The sequence below is a fragment of the Mesocricetus auratus genome, unplaced genomic scaffold (genome assembly GCF_017639785.1).
Source record: "Mesocricetus auratus isolate SY011 unplaced genomic scaffold, BCM_Maur_2.0 Super-Scaffold_100691, whole genome shotgun sequence".
Taxonomy (NCBI): domain Eukaryota; kingdom Metazoa; phylum Chordata; class Mammalia; order Rodentia; family Cricetidae; genus Mesocricetus; species Mesocricetus auratus.
In genome coordinates, this window is record NW_024429267.1 from 46,458,622 (window position 1) to 46,477,330 (window position 18,709).

Here is an 18,709-nt window from a genome sequence, read left to right on the forward strand (position 1 = left end):
CCGGTTCCTAGAATCATATCAAGTACTTGGATGGCATTCAGTTGGAAGAGTGCTTGCCTGGCGTGCACAAAGCCTGGGTTCACTCTCCACCACTCCGTAAACCAGGCATGGGTACAGTGCACACCTGTAAGCTGTAAGCTTAGCACTTGAGGTGTGGAGGCAGGTGGATAAGGAGTCAAGGTTATTCTTAAATATGTAGCAAATTTGAGGCCATCCTGGCATGTATGAAACCTTGTTTCCAATAAAATGAAACAATGCACATGACATTCCCAGAAATCCTGAAACTGGCCTTTCTTGGTATCTTTATGGATTTATGAAGTTAACATGTGATCTCTTAGGTGCATCTTAATTTCTTGGTATCTTTATGGATTTATGAAGTTAACATGTGACCTCTGAGGTGCATCTTAATTTCTTGAGCCATACATTATGTTTGTTAGTAACTGAATATGTAAATTATGTACTGCTTCATAGCTGCATAGTGGAGAAAGAGTTAAAAGTTAATACTAACAGTCTTCTGTTTTTTTAAGCCGCTATATTAAACAGCCTTTGCCTGATGAGTTTCTCAGCTCACCCTTGGAGCCTGGGGCCTGCAATGGCTCCAGGGGCAGCTATGAAGGTGAGCATTCCTGCTGTGAGACTGCGGTGACCACATTGTTCTCAGTTTCCCTTTTCTTGGAAGAATTTGAGTTGGGCTGGTAGAGGGCAGGGTCTCTCAGGCATCATCATTAACCGTTGTACTTTGTAGACTCCTCTTAGATCCCTGCTCATACACATTAGGCTTCATCTCAGACACACTGAGCCTAGAGGGTTTGGGTAACAAGGCTAAGGTTGTCCTATGGTTGTGACTAGTAAGCCTTTTATCCCAGCACTTGGAAGGCAGAGGCAGGTGGATCTCTGTGAGTTCCAGGCCAGCCTGATCTACAGAGAGAGTTCCAAGACAATCAGGGCTACACAAGGAAACCCTGTCTTAAAAAACAAAAACAAACAAAAAAATTATTTGGTTTTGTAGTGCTAGGGATCAAGGCTAGAGCCTCACACAATCACTGTCCACTGTGCTACCTCCCAGACCTCCAGAATCAGAATTTAATTCTCATTGTTAGCATAGCCTAGTTGGAACTTACGTAGCATATACCTGTGCAAACCACCCTGCATGGCTGGTGAGCCCTTAGTGCCCAAAGATGACAGATGTCCTGGCTAGCTAATCAGAATGTTGAGGCTGGCTATCTTGGGCATTTCTGTCTTCCTAGGAAGCTGTGGCAGTGACTGGCTTTAGGTTCTAGGAAAGAAGGAAGTCAGTGTTGGAAAAACAGTACAGTGGGTTCATTACAAAGCCCCACGGCATCCCTGTGGTCAGGTGCTGATGAGTCATCTTTACCACAGAGCATGCCTGTCCTGCGGTGTAGTTGCTGTTCTTCTTTTGGAGGCTTAGGTGATCATGTGCCTTTATGCCTCCTGTAAACCCATAAATGCCCTCGAGCTCTTTAGTTTATTCCTTACTCTTGTGCCTATGTGTGCATGGTAAGTGTGCATGGTATGTGTGCGTGGTAAGTGTGCATGGTAAGTGTGCATGGTAAGTGTGCGTGGTATGTGTGCGTGGTAAGTGTGCATGGTAAGTGTGCATGGTAAGTGTGCATGGTATGTGTGCGTGGTAAGTGTGCGTGGTAAGTGTGCATGGTAAGTGTGCATGGTAAGTGTGCGGGCACATATGGATGTTCCATCCACCATTGTTCAGGCTTTGTTTTTTTAAATTTTCTTAAAGGTTTTTTGTTGTTTTGTTTTGTTTTGTTTTTATTTATTGTGTATACAGTCTGCCTGCATGCCAGCAGAGGGCGCCAGATCTCATTCAAGGTGGTTGTGAGCCACCATGTGGTTGCCGGAAATTGAACCAGGGTTCTCTGGAAGAACAGTCAGTGCTCTTAACCGCCAAGCCATCTCTCCAGCCCCTTGCTCAGGTTTTGAGGCACAAACTCAGATTACCAAGTTCATGCCGCAAAGGCCTGTATCTGCTGACCAGTCTAGACCACCCTCTTTTTGTCTCACTGTCACCCAGACTGGGCTAGAACTCACTGTGTAGCCTGTGCTTGCGTTTAGTTCCCAGTCCTCCTCCTCCTCTCTCCCAAGCCCTGGGATTGCAGGATTTTAAATCTGACTTTTACATTTTGTGTCTTGAAAAATTGTTTTATTGAGTGTTTCATGTTAGTGTGTTTGTCTGTGAACCTAATGATGAGGGCAAAAGGAATTACTTCCAAAAGACTCATTTAAATTCTCTGGGTCTCTGCTTCCTCATCATGAACTACTAGCACACATTAAATAAATACCTAATACGATAGAGATGTATAAGGAAAAATGCACTTTAACATAAACAACAAAATTGGAAGAAAATAATAACACACTTAAGTATTAAATAAGTATTTTATTGTTTATTTGTGGGTTTTTGTTTTTGTTTTGTTTTTTTTTCAAGACAGGGTTTCTCTGTATTGTTTTGGAGCCTATCCTGGAACTCGCTCAGTAGACCAGGCTCAGTCTCAAACTCACAGAGATCCGCCTGCCTCAGCTTCCCGAGTGCTGGGATTAAAGGCATGCACCACCACCGCCCAGCTAGTTTTGTTGTTTTGAAACAGGGTCTCTCATAGCCCAGGCCAGCCTCAAACTTGCTGTGTGTTTATGGCTAGCCTTGAACTCACTATCCTGCCTCAGCTTCCTGAGTGCTGGGTTATAGATAGACATCACCATAACCAGCTAACTAAAATGTTAGCTTTGAAATGTGGCACTTATGCAGATTGTTTTTCGTGTGCATCAGGAGATGACGAAGAAGAAATGGATCATCAAGAGGAGGGCAAAGAGCAGCTTTCAGAAACAGAAGGCAGTGGAGAGGACGAGCAGGGAGGTGACCTTAGTGAGACCACCCAGAAGGTGAAAGGCCGGTCAGGACCCAGGAGGCTTTTCACCTTCAGTCTCGTAAACTCCTATGGAACTGCTGATATCAATTCTCTTGCAACTGACGGGAAACTACTCAAACTCAACTGTAAGTGCTTTCTCTGACATTCAGCTAGACTTGGGACACTGGGATCTACTTGAAAGTCACATTACCTGATACGCACTCCATCAGGTATTAACTGTCTTTATGTGGTTCTAGACAATGAGTCCTTAGAGAGTGACTGAGGACACACACCCTTTGTCCTTCAGAGGTCTCCCCTTACTCCTTTGGTAGCGGGGGTGGCGGGTGTGAGACAAGTACTCTCTCACTCTCTAAAAACAAATTTGTTTATTTTTTGTGATAGGTTTCTCTGTGTAGTCCTGGCTGTCCTGGAACTCGAGTTGTAGACCAGGCTGGCCTCAAACTCACAGATCCACCTTCTTCTGCCTCCCAAGTGCTGGAATTAAAGGAGTGTGCCACCACTCTCTTGATTATTTTTATGTATATGATTGATGTTTTACCTACATGTATGTCTGTACACCATGTGTGTGCCTGGTGCCCATGGAGATTGGAAGAGGGCATTAGATCCCCTACATCTAAAATTATAGTTGTGAATCAGCCACTGAGTGGATGCTAGGACCTGAACTTGGGTCCTCTATAAGAGCAACAGATGCCATCTCTCTAGCCCCAAGAGATAGTCTCTTGTAGGTCTCTGTAGGCCTCAGACTTACATGCTGGCTTTGAACTGCTTATCCTCTGTCTCTGCCTCATGAGTCCTTAGATTTCAGGCACACACCACTGTGTCTCACTTCCACTTTAATCCTTGATGACCTCAGAAGCTCTGTAACAACGTTCCTCCGGCTCAGTGATACTTCCTGTAGTCATATTAGGAGCTTTTCTGTAGGCTTGTGTCACTCATAAAAATTAGTTCATTATTCTCTTTGTCCCCTTAAAAATACTTAATCAAATATGATGCAACTTGAGGGTAGTTATAGATTTGTATATCAGTTACATGGAGCTTTGTAATCATGACAGCATCTGATTAGGAAGAGGCATCCCTTGGAAGTAGACATTATCATGATGTCTTCATACCGCTTTTCATTAGGGAGGAAGAAACTATTAGTTAACTATCAGTCCTTCACCTTCCTTTTTCCCTCCCTCCCTCCCTTCATTTTAATTTTAAACGTTTATCATGTGTTTGGCTGTTTTCCTGCATGTATGTGTATGTACATGTGTGTAGTGCCTGCAGAGGAACTAGAGCTGCAAGAAGTTATCAGCCTCCCAGTTGGGTGTGGGAACTGAATGAACTCCAGTGTTCTACAAGAGCAGTAAATGATCTTAGTCACTGAGCCAGCTTCCTAACCTGACCTATCCCTTTCAGCTTTTTATTTTTTATGTGAATAAGTCTTTTACCTATATGTGTGTCAGCACCATGTGTGTGCCTGCAGAGGCCAGAAGAGCAAATCAGATTCCCTGGGACTGGAATTTCAGATAATCAAGAGCTGCTATTGGGTGCTGGGTCTTCTGGGAGAGGAGACAATGCTCTCAGCTGTTAAGCCATCTCTCCAGCCTCCAACTTTTTACATTTTTCAGTTATTTAGTTCTAGACATTGAACTCAGAGGCATGTACATAAAAGGTCAGGGCTAGTAGTAAATTGTAGTCTTATGCCGTCTCCCCCCCACACACACACGATTTCTCTGTGTATGATGTTTCTCTGTGCCTGTCTTGGAACTCTGTAGACCAGGCTGGCCTTGAACTCAGATCCACCTGTCTCTGCCTCCAGTGTGCTGGAACTAAAGGTGTGCACCACTGCCTGTCCCTTTTGTACTCTGAGAACAGGGTCTTATGTAGCCACACTAACTGGTCTTGAACTCACTCTGTAGCTGAGGATACTCTTGAGCTCCTGATCTGCTTCTGCTTTCTAAAGCTGTGATGACAAGTGTAGACCACCACACCCTGTCCTTAATTTTGGCTTTGCTTCCTTAATTTAGTCTCCCTTGCTGTTTTTCTCCAGCATTCAGTGCCCTGGAGTGCTTGCCAGGAGTGAGCTGGAATAGTATGGGGTTGTTTTATTTTCTGTCTTACAAGGGTCTTTGTTTTGCCTGGTGTCTGTCCAGAAAACAGTTACTTTATCTGTTGTGTCAGATTTTCTGATGGTCCAGGCAAGAGGATAAGTTTGTTCCCCGTTATTCCTGCTTGACTCTGCGTACATCTTGTCATAAGGCTGGGTACTGGAGTTCATCTGTAGCACTAAGGAAGTCTTTGTCAAAAGGTTTGGGAGGTTGGGGTTCAGAATGGCTGCCCCAAGGCCTAGTATTGCTCTCCTCTATGGCTGGTGATGGGTGAGCAGGTGTAGAACTGCCTAAGTTTGGCCCTTCTCACTCTGGTCACTTGGAGAGCCTCTCTTGTTTCTGGTCATTCAATAATGAGTGACACTGTGGTCCCCTCCACAGCTCGATCCACACTGGCCATTGACTGGGACAGTGAGACCCGAAGCCTTTACTATGATCAGCAAGAATCTGAGGTAGGTCATTTGGGTTTTGTGGTCAGTGCTCTGCACTGGTTTCTGATCTGGAAATATATTAACAGTCCTCTCACTGATTGGACAACAGTTTAACAAGTTTTTCTTAGGACATGAAATGAAAAGTGCCCAAGACTTTGTCATTTTGTATTCAAAGGCTCCAGAAAGTATAGTGTGTTCCAGGCAGAGAGCCCCTGTGGCTGTTTTCTTCTTCTTTTTCTTGAGACAGACTTTCTCTGTGTCCTTCTGGCTGTCCTTGAACTCAATGATTTCCTCCTGCCTCTGCCTCCTGAGTGCTGGGATTAAAGGTGTTCCACCACTGCGCCACCATTGCGTGGTGAGTGCCTCAGCACTTATTTCTTACAGGCCTGTGAGAAGCATGTGAGCATGTCACAGCCTCAGAAGAAGAAGAAGACTGCAGTAGCCCTGAGAGAGTGCATTGAGCTCTTCACCACCATGGAGACCCTTGGAGAGCATGACCCCTGGTACGCACTCCCATGCTCTGAGCAGGGGGGAGTCCAAGGACCATAGGGGCTGAGGTTTCTTGGAACCATCTGTATGCACAGAACACCTATTGCATAGCCAGGCCTATAATACATTTCTGTTTGTGTGGACTATGTTTTCTGGACTAAAAAAGGCTCTTGCCTTTTTCTCAAGAACTTCAGTTCCCAGGACCCACATGACAGCTCACAACTGTTTGTAACTGCAGTTCCAGGAGATCCAACACGCTCATGCAGACAAAACACCAATGTACATGAAATTAAATAAAATCTTCCAACTAGGGTTGAGTCCGTCCTGAAAGTAGCTCTTGTGACAGAGTAACTGTGTCCCCACATATGTACTGGTGGCTTCCTGCTGCCTTCGTCTTTTCTCCTCAGGTACTGTCCCACCTGTAAGAAGCACCAACAAGCAACAAAGAAGTTTGACCTATGGTCTTTGCCCAAGATCCTGGTGGTTCATCTCAAACGCTTCTCCTATAACAGATACTGGAGAGATAAACTGGACACAGTTGTGGAGTTCCCAGTCAGGTGGGTGTCTGCAGCTGCACCTGGGGACCCATGTGCTGGTCAGGCGAGAGGCTGTTTGAGTTAGGTTGTGTATTACTTGGATCTGGGAGGTTGCCTTGAGGAGCAGTCCTTCCTCCCCCCAGTAGTGGGAAATATCTCTGATAGAACTGTCCTGCAAGCTGTCTCTGTCACTGCTGGTCTTCCTGCCTGTGCCGACTTTGCTGCTCCATCCCTGGTGTCAGGAAACCTGGCCTCAGCCAGGGCAGGCAGCACAGACCCAGTGCTGCTCAGTCACAGAGCAGTGGCGGCCAGAGTCACCTGCTTAAGGGAATTGGTCACCGGGTGGCTGTGGTTGTACATGCTTGTGATCCTTGGCTAAAGCAGGAGAATCATTGAGTGCAAATTCAAGGCTGTCCTGGTAGTTAAAAATTCTGTCACCTTTTTTGTTTGTTTTGTTTTTGAAACAGGGTTTCTTTGTCCTGAAACTCCCTCTTAGACCAGGATGGCCTTGAATTTAGAGCTCCACCTGCCTCTGCCTCCTGAGTGCTGGCTGGGATTAAGCCCACCACTGCCTGACCTTTCTTTGACCTTTTCTATATTTTTGAAAAATTAAAAGTGGGCCAGTGAGACAGCTCACCTAGTAAAAGCACTTGCCACACAAGCCTAATGACCTCAATTTGATCGCTAAGTCCTAGAGTCCATGGTAGGAGAGAACCAGCTCCTGTGTCCTCAGACCTCCATACCTGTGATCATACACATACACAATAATAATCATAACAGGCTGGAGAGATGGCGCAGAGGTTAAGACATTGGCTGCTCTTCCAGAGGTCCTGAGTTCAGTTCCCAGCAACCACATGGTGGCTCACAACCATTTGTAATGAGATTTGGTGCCCTCTTCTGGTGTGCAGGAATATATTCAGACAGAACATTGTATACATAATAAATAAATAAATCTTTAAAAAAATAATAATCATAACAGAAAATTTCAAAATACAGTAAAGCTTCCCAAGGCCCTGTTCTGTCATTTAAATGATTGTGGCCTTGGTTGCAGTTCTCTTAGTAATGGCCTCCATTCAGGGGCTGAAGCCCTCTTTGGCATCTCCTTACCCCTGCTGAAACCCACGTGGTGTGGCAGCGCCATGACTTGGACCTCCCCAGTTTCTGGTCTAACAAATAGTCATTCTGCCCTGGTCTTTCTCTTCTCACAGAGTTTAGTGCTTCCCTGTGCTCTGGTCTGTTGGATGAAGTGGGTTGCTGGGCTGCAAAGGTTAATGTATTCATGGGCTATTATGTTTTTACTCAGAGCTCTGAACATGTCCGAGTTTGTCTGTGACCGGTCAGCAAGGCCTTATGTTTATGACCTCATTGCTGTGTCCAATCACTATGGAGCCATGGGGGTTGGGCACTGTAAGTATTGGCATCTACTTCCTTCTGCTGTGTGGAAATGCCCTACCTGGTGTTCTCTCAGCCTCTTCCTGACTTGTTGATAGTCTCCCTCTGCCCTCCCACCCCTTCCTTCTAAGTTGTCATATTCTTTAATTCAGTAGTGCTAACTTTGTGAGTTGATTTGTTTCTGCAAGACCATACCACTGATCAGCTCGTACTGGCCTGGAGCTTCTCATGTAGCCCAGGGTAATCTGGGACTCCTGGCATTCCTACCATAGCCTCTCAAATGGAGGTTTACAGGCATGAGCCACCGTGCTGGGTTTACCTCTGGGAATCTCCTAAGACAATGACATGACAACTTTATGCATGAAAACATTCACCTCTTTGTTTATTTTTATTTTTCCAGCCAAGGTTTCTTTGCTTTGTAGACCAGGCTGGCCTCAGACTCAGAAATGTGCCTGCCTCTGCTTCCCGAATGCTGGGATTAAAGGTGTGGGTCACCACAGCCATCTCATTCAACCTGTTGTGTTCTTTTTTTGTATTTTTGAGACAGGGTTTCTCTGTGTAACAGTCCTGGAACTCACTCTGTAGACCAGGCTGGCCTCAAAGAGATCCGCCTGCCTCTACCTCCTGAGTGCTGGGATTAAAGGCCTGTGCCACCTGTTTCTAACAGTAGTGTTAGTAACAGTGTTTGGGAGCACAGCTGATACTGCTGGTCAGGGCTTGAGCAGAAAGGTTTTTTGTTTGTTTGTTTGTTTTGGTTTGGTTTAAATAATTCATTTACCTTTATTTTTTTTTCATTTACCTTTATTTCATGTGCATTGGTGTGAAGGTGTTAGATCACCTGGAACCAGAGTTACAGACAGTTGTGAGCTGCCATGGGGGTGGTGGGAATTGAACCCAGGTCATTTGAAAGAGCAGCCAGAGTGCTCTTAACCACTGAGTCATCTCTCCAACCCAAGCAAAGAGTTCTTAGCTGTTTCAGAATACCCTGGGGAAATGGCCCTCATAACTGAAAATAGCTACATGAAATCCGTGTCATTCAGAAGTGGTACCCAGATCTGCGAAATCAATAAGCAGAGAAAATGCAAGGGTACAGAGCCCTCGAAGGAGAGCTGCCAAAATCCGTTCATTTTGGTGTAGAGACAGGATCTCACTATGTAGGCCAGGCTGGCTTATAATTTGCCAGGTAGCCCTGTTAAAATGATGGGTATACACAACCAAACCCAGCCAAAAAAAAATATATATTTTTTTTCTTTTCCCCTATTTTCCAGAATTTCTATAACATTTAGGTTCACTTTAATGAAAAGTTTTTTGTGTTTGTTGTTTAGACAAGATCTTATGTGTAGCCCTGTGTGTCAGGACACTTAACACTAATCCTCCTGCCTCGCCTTCCAGCTGTGTTCTTGTGTTAGATGTACCAGTTTTGAGGGGGGCATTGCCTTTCCCCAGTGTTGGGGAAGGAATTTAGAGCCTTGCACATTCCAGATAAGTAGTTCGGCCACCACGGATGCAGTCTTAGCTGTAGAGAAGAGAGATGTACAGCTCCGTGTTCAGCTCCCAGCTGTGCAGATCCACCACAGTCCCCTAGAGCACTCTGCTGAAGACCCATCCATCTGCTCCTGCTGGGCTTTAGTCTTAGAAGCATTGGCTCCTTTGCCGAGTCCCTCTGTAGCTCTGCTTATACTCAAGGCCACTTTTGCTGATGAAAATCTCAGGCAAGTCTGTCATTGCACTGTCTCCAGCACTGATCATAGCTATGAAATAGACACTGGAGCAGCTAGAGAGATGACTCAATAGTGCACAGCTCTGCTCTTCCAGAGGACCCGAGTTCAGTTCCCAGCACCGCATCAGGTGGTTCACAGCTGCCTGCAACTCCAGCTCTAGGGATCCTCGCACCACCTTGTGGCCTCTATGGGCACATGCATACCCACCACCCTCCACATAATTAAATAATAGATTTCTTTTTTTTTTTTTTTTGGTTTTTCGAGACAGGGTTTCTCTGTGACTTTGGAGGCTATCCTGGAACTCGATTGGTAGTCCAGGCTGGTCTCGAACTCACAGAGATCCGCCTGCCTATGCCTCTGCCTCCCGAGTGCTGGGATTAAAGGCGTGTGCTACCAATGCCTGGCTAAATAATCGATTTCTATTAGTTGAGTGTGGTGGTCACACCTTTAATCCCAGTGCTGAAGAGGCAGAGGTGGGTGACTATTGGAGATTGAGACCAACCTAGTCTACAGAGTGAGTTTCAGGACAGCCAGGGCCACACAGAGAAATAAACAAAATTATCGTTACTTACATGTATATTAGTTGTTATATAATTTGGTGGTGGTGTTTTTTCTGTTTGAGACATGGTCTTACTATGCAACCCTGCCTTAGCCTTGGCCAGGTTGGCCTTGTACTGGGGGCAGTACTCGTGTCTTCTTCCTGGGTGGATTCACACTGACTATACATTACTCTTAATTTTAGTGTTAATATTTTTGGGTATGAGCATGTGTTTATATTAGTGCTAACCTGATAAAATAGCTAGATTCTTTCCAGTGACCATTAGAGCATTTTGTTTGTAACTTGGCAGACACTGCGTATGCGAAGAACAAACTGAATGGGAAATGGTATTACTTTGATGATAGCAATGTGTCTCTGGCTTCTGAGGATCAGATAGTGGTGAGTATCCTGCCCAGATACACACTCCTCCCTGTTAACTTAAATAAAAGCCAAAAAAAGGCCCTCTGAGGCCAGATGGTTACTTCACTATCTGGGTGGAGTAGAGTGGACTGCCATTCATTCTAAATCTCTCCTGATGGAGAAACTCTGGTACTGTGTCACAGTAAACCTGCATTCCCCGTAGCCACGGCAGCTCCTAAGTGTGGATGTGCAGAACCAGATGGCAGAGTGCCTACTTATTGAGCTGACTTCTTCCTGCATACCTCTGAATTACAGGTGCCGCCACGTCCAGTTTAACATTGATTATTTTGAGACAGTTTCACTCTGAAGCCCAGCCGGGCTTTGAACTTGGAAAAAATCCTCCTGTCTCAGGCTCTGCCTCCCCTTGCTGGGATTATAGGCCAGAGCTACCATGATGAGTTTAATAGCACTGACTGGCAAGGATGGGAGGGTGGGCTAATTTGTTACCAGTAAATGGATTTCCCCCCTCCTTTCGTTTTAGACGAAAGCTGCCTACGTGTTATTTTATCAGCGTCGGGATGATGAATGTCACAGTGCACCTTCGCTCTCCAGTTTCCCCGACTCTTCTGATGGAGGAAGGAGGCTGAGCAGCTCACAGCAGGGCTTGGGGGATGAGGAGGCTTCCAGCATGGACACCAACTGATGCTGACTCAGCAACCCGGCCATCCCACAGCACCAGCGCCACCCCCAGGAGAATGTCTTTGGCACTCTTGAAGACTGCTCGTGCCAATCTAAAAACCAGATGAGGAATTACCTTCTTTTATGAGAAGAGTTAAAAAAAAGAAAAGACCCTGCTTTCTCAGAAGGGTTATGTTAAGAGACTGAATTATTTTTTTCTTTCAAATGGGTGGTGAGATTTTAAACCTGTGGAGCTGGACTGTGGGGTGAGAGTTGTTACACAGTGCAGTGTGTCTCATGGATCCAGAGAATGGAGAGGGACCCGTGTAATTGAGTGTGGTGCAGCCAGGAAGACACGCAGGGCTGCTCTGAACTCCTGGCTGTGGGGTTCTGGTGCCCATACTGGTTACCCCAGTAGTCTGGCCACAGTAAACCAAGCCTCCAGTAAACTTGATGTTGTCCTCGAGTTCTTTGCTGTTCACTGAGATAGGTTTATAGTTTTCTAAACATTAGCCACTGGAACACATTTCTATTCTTTCTTTTCCCATTATTGGGGGGGTCTTGTTTTCAGTTTCTCACGGAACCGTGAAGTTCTGACTCCACTGCCGTTGATAAACAGACTGATTCTGTTTGGGACTTTCGTTACCTCTCCCTTAAAAATAAGTCCATTCATAAAACTGGGAGCGGTATGTGGCATTGTTTCTCCATGTTTGCTTCAGAAGAACACCACGGGTGTTTGTCAAGTCTTCAAAACACTCTAGTTAATGAGGTTTAAGAAAATACTTTTTTTGGGCCGGGCGTTGGTGGCGCATGCCTTTAATCCCAGCACTCGGGAGGCAGAGGCAGGCGGATCTCTGTGAGTTTGAGGCCAGCCTGGTCTACCGATCGAGTTCCAGGACAGCCTCCAAAGCCACAGAGAAACCCTGTCTCTGAAACAACCTCGCCCCCCCCAAAAAAAGAAAATACTTTTTTAGTAATAGATCCCTTCACACCGGATTCTCTCTTTTATCCTGCTGTTACTACTCGCCTAGCTGCGGTACTCCTTATTTCATGCATACTAACAGGCCACCTTTCTGGGTCTTTGTGGCCCCTTGTGGTCATGTGAGTCTTGCGCGACCTTTAACCTAGTACGCAGGCGGGTGTTGGGAGTGGCTGGTTTTGGCACGTGAGCGCAGTGACCGTTGGGCACCGTTGTGCGGCGACGTTTGGGTGAGGACACAGCGGGGGCCCCTTCCGGCCTAGATTGGCCCTAGTTTGGGGACCCCAGACAACAGCTGGGTCTCAGTAGGGGGCGGTGGGAAAGGCCTAGCCGGTAATCAGCTAAGGAAGCTCTTTGGGAGGTGAGGCGGGTTTCAGGCCGTTCCCTGCTATCTGGGTCCTCTGAGAATGGCGGACAATAATCCCCTCTCGAAGAAAAGTAAGGATGATGTGGTGTAAGCGTAGATCAAACTCGAAATCGGGGTTGAGTCTCAGCCTTTTGTACAGCATCATTATCTTGTTGTTCTGTGCATTTCCGTTTATTACATAATAAAAGGCATGGTCGCTTTCAGGAAAATGTCTGAGAAACTACGAAGATGCAGAAAGGAGCTGACTGCAGCCATAGACCGAGCCTTTGAAGGAGTCAGGCATTCCCAGGAGTGCACGGGTCCTCAGAGGCTGGACGCTCCGTCGCTAGCCTCTATGCCGGTGCACAGGCTGCTCTGCAGAAACCCACTGGCAGCCTGCCCCTCGGCTGCCCCCTGCGCTGGTACCTCATGTGCTCCTGAGAATGAGAACCCTGTCTTTACGCCACACCATGTCCCAGTTAATGCAAAACCCCTTCCTTTATACCCCAAGAGAAAACCTCTGACCAGCAAGGAAAATGTGTTGATGCACTCTTCCATTTTGGCACGTGAAAGACAGTTTTGGAGAGCTGCAGGAGATGGGGAAAACTGGAGAAAAGAAAGTTTAAGGTGATTCTAATTTGATAATAGCATCAATTAGGGAAAATTGTATCTTAAAAAAGTTGAAGAGCCTTCTCTTGGGAGTGCTAAGAATCTACAGGAAATTGATACACGTTTCTCAGAATCTGGCCCAACAGTTATATCTATTGTGTGTGTCTGTGTTGAGTGGTTGAAGGCTCTAGATATCCAAACAGTCATGGAAACTATGGTGCCCAAAGGGTAGTCAGTGTAAATAATTACTGTTACATTTGTGGATGGTGTTGAGGATCCAACCAAGGCCTCATGCATTCTAGGGCAAACATTCTACCACTGAGCGTCAAGCCTTAGCAATGCTTTTTTTTTTTTTTTTTTTTTTTTTTTTTGGTTTTTCAAGACAGGGTTTCTCTGTATTGTTTTGGAGGCTGTCCTGGAACTCGCTCAGTAGACCAGGCTGGCCTCAAACACACAGAGATCCGCCTGCCTCTGCCTCCCGAGTGCTGGGATTAAAGGCGTGCGCCACCAACGCCCGGCTAGCAATGCTTTTCTTATACTTTGAGGGTTTTCCTAATTTGTATTTTGTATATGAGGCTGCTTTGCCGGCAAGCATGACTGCACCACATGTATCCCTGCAGTGCCTGCCTGCAAAAACCAGAAGGCTGTGGCATTGTACCTCCTGGACTAGTGTTAGCTGTTCGAGGTACTGCATATCTGGAAGTACAGCTAGTCCTCTTAGCCGATGAGACATCTCAGCGGGGCCATGGCGGCTGCAGCGCCTTTGATCCCAGCACTGGAGAGGGAGGCAGGTTGGATCTCTGAGTTCAAGGCCAGCCTGGTCTACAAATCGAGTTCCGGCTAGGACTATACACACAGCAAACCTGTCTTACTTAAAAAAAAAAAAAAAAAAAAAAAACATCTCCAGCCGCCAATTTTTTTCCAAGTTTTAAGTTTTTATTAGTGTGTATATGGTTTGAGAGTAGGCAAAGGAAAGCCTTCAGGAGTTGATTCTTTCCACTGTGGGTTCAGGGATCCAACTCAAGTCATCATACTTACATTTGCATTGCTGAGTCATTCTGCCAGCATGTTTTTGTCTTTTCAAAGACACTCTATCTAGTGTAGACCATCTGACTTTCCACTCCTGTGTAGCTGAGGGTGACTTAGAACTTGGATCTCTTTTTCTAAATCCCAAGTGCAGGGATTACGGGCATAAATTACCAGTCCTGAGTGATCTGATGTAAAAGACAATGCTATGCTGCAGAAACAAGAATAACCCACACCGGCTTCCGTGTTCAGAGCCAGGACACCAGCCTTTCCTTCCTTTGTCCATGGCTGGACCCTGCTTCCTGGCTTCACCTTTGTTTCACTTGGACGGTGGTGGCACACGCCTTTATTCCCAGCACTCGGGAGGCAGAAGCAGCCAGGTCTCTGTGAGTTCAAGGCCAGCCTGGTCTACAGAATGAGTTCCAGGACAGCCAAGGCTATACAGAGAAATTCTGTTTTGCAAAACAAAAAACAAAAGGAAACAACATGACTATCTCCTTTAGAGAGTAAGTAGCTGCAAACTACCTCTTCCCAGGCATCTTGACTTAGAGCAGGGGTGAGTATGTGATATGACTTAGATGTGTGGCCGGCCATCTTGCCTATCCCAAAGTCAAGAAATTGAGAAGCCATTTAACTGCAAATATATGTGTTGGTTTCATAAACAATAATGCAGCTTGCAGTGGAATATGTCATTATGATGTTGATTGGTTTCTTCACTTTCTGGTTAGTCTTATATCATAAAAGGTAAATGTTAGTCTAAGCTCGTCATGATGGTATGTCTTGAATCCTAAGCACTCAGGAGGCAGAAACAGGAAGATTTCTGAATCTGAGGCCACCCTAGTTTACACAATATGTTCCAGGCCAGCCAGGGCTACATAGTGAGACTGTCTTAAAACAACAGAGTCTAGAGAGATGGCTCAGGGATTAAGAGAACTTGCTGGTTGCTCTTCCAGAGGTCCTGAGTTGAATTCCCAGAAACCACATGATGGTTCACGGCCATCTGTAATGAGATCTGGTACCCTTTTGGCATGTAGACAAACATGCAGGCAGAACACTATATACACAACCAGTTGTGTTTTGGATTGTCTGAAGTTTTCCAATATTTTCCTGAAAGAATATCTAATTCCCCATCTTCTTCCCCCTCCCCACACCCAATCGGGACTGCAGGAAGGATATGGAAAGAGACTTAAAAGTTGACTCAAACATGCTGCTCAGCAGTTCTAGCCAAGAGGTCACAAAGGATCTGCTAGATATGATTGGTAAGTAGAGAGCTGGACCCTTCTTTCCATGGCCCTTCACACAGGCCATGAGTCCACACATCTTATTTGGTAAATTCAGTTTCAGAACAGTGAATAATCAGTACTTGCCCTTTCTTCAGCAAACCAGTAACCTAGTGAGGTCACAGGTCAATAAGATCATTACCCAAGTGTCTCTAATGATCTGGGGTCCCGGAGGAACAGATAACAGCCTCTAGACCTTAGTGCTTAAACACAGAGCTGAAGGAAATGGGATACAGACCTAAAGAGGAAGAGATATAAGTAGTCCACCCAGGCTGGGAAACACAATAGTGGAAGAAATCTTTCTTGTAGCCAAGTGAGGTGGCACCTGCCTTTAATTTCAGCTCTTGGAAGGTAGAGGCACATATATTTGTATGAATTTGAGGCCAGCCAAGGCTACAGAATGAGACAGTCACAAAGAATAAAATCTATCTTCCAGGAAGTTTTCTTTTGTATGTATATGGAGGGGACTTGAGACAGGGTTTCTTTTTTTTTTTTTTTTCTTAAAGAAACTCAGCAAGTACTCGTTTTTTTAAAGATTTATTTATTTATTACATATACAGTGTTCTGCCAGAAGATGGAACCAGATTGAATTGGTTGTAAGCCACCATGTGGTTGCTGGGAATTGAACTCAGGACCTCTGAAAAAGCAGCAGTCAGTGCTCATAACCTCTGAACCATTTCTCCAGCCCCGAGACAGGGTTTCTTTGTGTAGCTTTGTACTTTGTAGACGAGGTTGGTCTCGAACTCAGAGAGATCTGCTTGCCTCTGCCTCCCAAGTGCTGGGATTAAAGATGTGAGTCACCCCTATTGCCTGGCTAAGTGGCTAAGTTTTTCTCTTTCAAACAGACTCTGACTGGGCAGGCCAGCTGATCTGGAATTTGTAATCTTCCTGCTTGACTCGGAATTCTGAGTCCTAGGATAAGTGTGCACCACCACACCCAGCAGTCAGACATTTAGACTGCATACATTCTGTATCTGTATGCTGTCTGAACTGTGTGTCCTATTTCTAAATGACTCATACTGCACAGTGCTCCTGGTTAAGGATACATAACCTCAGGCATTGCCAGAAACTGTTGACATGTTTAGAAAGAACCCCGGGGAGGTCTGTCCTCTAATAGCCCCAGGATATAAGCTGAAGTCGTGGCCACTTCTGCCTGTCTTTCTCTTGGACCTCTCAGCACGCATCAGTTTCCTGATTACCCTAAAGACCTGGCTTTTCATACCATCTTGTCACCCCCACAGGTCAGGGCGTTCTATGGAAACAGGAACAAGCTGTATATTCCATTTACACCTTTCTTGGGAATTGGGCTGGATGAATTCTGGGGTGTAAAAGGATGGTAGCAGGTGCACCTTAGGATGGTGCTCACTTGTGTGTACTGGGGTGGGAATGCTGAGTTCTACACAGCCTGTGGAATGTTTATCCATTTGTGGTTTGTGTGTCTATTTGCTTGCTAGCTTGTGGTAGTAGTTATCAAGCTAGACAAAGGTTCTTTCTCGAGTTATATCAGTTTGGTGGTTTTTAATTTATCCCTGAAATGTTCTCAGAAACTTCTAAGTAAAACTATAAAGCTGAATGTCCTTTTGTTGCTGTTTTAAGACCATACAAGTATCCGAACTATTGAAGAACTGGCTGGAAAACTAGAATTTGAAAATGAATTGAACCGTGTGTGTGGACGTTGCCAAGATTCACCCCTGAAGGAGGAGGCCTGGGCCCTGCTTGTGGATGAGAGCCCTCGGAAGGCTTTGGATGCTGACCCTGGTAGCCTCAAGCAGGCTTTTGATGATCAGAATATTGTTGAGACTGTTCTGGACTTGGAGGAAGACTACAACTTGATGACCTCTTTTAAATACCAAATAGAGTAGGAGAGTTGTTTTTCAGCAGCCACATGGTTATCAGAAGCAGTCTTCATAAGGAGTTGGCAGAAGTACCCTGTTCCTGTTGAATTCCTGGGCTTTAATATTCTGTTATTCTGAAATGTTTGGAGTTTTTTGACTTGACAATTTTTAAAGTGTGTTTTTGGTTGGTATTCAATATATGCAATACCCTTGATAGGTTTTGCCCCTGTCCTTGAATTCTTTTATACAGATCCTGGAAAGTATGAGGACTGTAACCAGAGTGGGGTTGTCACCTGAGACTAGCCCACCACAGGTAAGCTTGATTCAGCAGAGCCAGGCTTGGCTTGGGCCCTGTTTCCTGTGTCCTCTGCTCTCTTCAGACACTGCACACAGGGCCCTGTTTCCTGTGTCCATGCTTTGCTCAGACCTCCCTTAACTCCCTATCCCTCCCCCACCCAGAGCGATGCCTCCATGCAGATCTGCTTGAATCAGTTTCTGGTAGGACTCCAGGCTGTCTCCTTCTGAACCTCATGTATCCTCCACGGAAGTGTGGACCCTGCTGAGGGGGGTCAGTACAGGCTTACCTATCCACCATGGCACCTGAACCACACCACATGCTGAGCCAAGACAGAGGAGAGACCAGGCCATTGCCGTCCCGAGGTCAGCACAGAAGAAGAAAGAGCGAGCACAGTGTCAGGCAGGATGACTGCGAGTGTATCATTCAGTTGTTTCAATGGCTGTTTTAGTCTTGGGATCTGGCTCAGTGGCACTTGCCTGGTGCGTCAGCCGAGGCGGCATGTCCCTTCTCAGCAGCTGCGAGCCATCATCTGGCAATCTGTCAGCACACATAGCCACTTTGGTCTAATGGAACTCTGTGATGAGTGTTCACTGGTTTCCACCAGGGAGGCAAGAGAAAAGGACAAGTCTAACCAGTGGCTCTTCTTGGCTAACTGCTGTTTAATCCTTACAGGAGGGAGCAGATTCAGTAAACACAGCCTGTGGGTTAGAGGTCAGAGGTGGAAAGCTCACAGTGTCCTTGTACCGCCTCTGCTCAGGTTGTTCTAGATGGAGAGATGCCAGCCTACTTGAGTTTAATGTTCATAAAATATTTCTCAAGCCAGCATATTGCCTAACTTAATTTTAGAGAGAGAGAGAGAGAGAGAGAGAGAGAGAGAGAGAGAGAGAGAGAGAGAGAATATATCTCTGGCTGTCCTAGAACTCTATGTAGAGCAGGCTGGCTTCTAACTCAACAATCTGTCTCACAAAGGTGTGCATCAGCAAACTCCACAGATGTATAGGTAATTCCTGCCTTTACCTCTTTCCCCATCATAACCCTTATGGACGAACTAGAATTGGTTACCTTTTTTTTTCCTTCTGACTCTGTTTTTTGTTTTCCTGTGTGGTCCTGGCTGTCCTGGAACTTCAGAGATCTGCCTGCCTCTGCCCCCTGAATGCTGGGACTAAATTTAGCATGAGCCACTACCATCCAGCTAGACTTA

At 45.8% G+C, this 18,709-nt stretch overlaps 2 protein-coding genes across 7 annotated transcripts in view; both read left to right on the plus strand.

Moving 5' to 3' along the window:
- The window catches only part of Usp4 (ubiquitin specific peptidase 4), a 40,281-nt gene extending 28,697 nt beyond the window's left edge, over positions 1–11,584 (plus strand). For all 3 annotated transcript variants that reach the window (XM_005074932.4, XM_021229984.2, XM_021229985.2), the window contains 8 exons: positions 528–616; positions 2,801–3,025; positions 5,372–5,442; positions 5,806–5,924; positions 6,318–6,467; positions 7,750–7,853; positions 10,408–10,496; positions 10,999–11,584. In XM_005074932.4, coding sequence (XP_005074989.1) covers positions 528–616; positions 2,801–3,025; positions 5,372–5,442; positions 5,806–5,924; positions 6,318–6,467; positions 7,750–7,853; positions 10,408–10,496; positions 10,999–11,160 — 1,009 coding nt within the window. In that variant the 3' untranslated portion in view covers positions 11,161–11,584. The remainder of the gene's footprint in view (positions 1–527; positions 617–2,800; positions 3,026–5,371; positions 5,443–5,805; positions 5,925–6,317; positions 6,468–7,749; positions 7,854–10,407; positions 10,497–10,998) is intronic.
- Positions 11,585–12,039: 455 nt separating this feature from the next.
- Positions 12,040–17,424, plus strand: CUNH3orf62 (chromosome unknown C3orf62 homolog). Of its 4 annotated transcripts, none has more exons than XM_040739509.1 (4): positions 12,040–12,344; positions 12,686–13,087; positions 15,263–15,354; positions 16,972–17,424. In XM_040739509.1, exons 2-4 carry the CDS (start codon positions 12,690–12,692, stop codon positions 17,235–17,237), a joined length of 756 nt encoding a protein of 251 aa, XP_040595443.1. In that variant the 5' UTR covers positions 12,040–12,344; positions 12,686–12,689; the 3' UTR covers positions 17,238–17,424. The 4 variants fall into 4 exon arrangements, with proteins under 4 accessions (XP_040595443.1, XP_040595442.1, XP_005074993.2 ...); XM_040739508.1 differs by lacking the exon at positions 12,040–12,344 and adding an exon at positions 12,353–12,552; XM_040739510.1 differs by lacking the exon at positions 12,040–12,344 and adding an exon at positions 12,359–12,475.
- Positions 17,425–18,709: the final 1,285 nt, after the last annotated feature.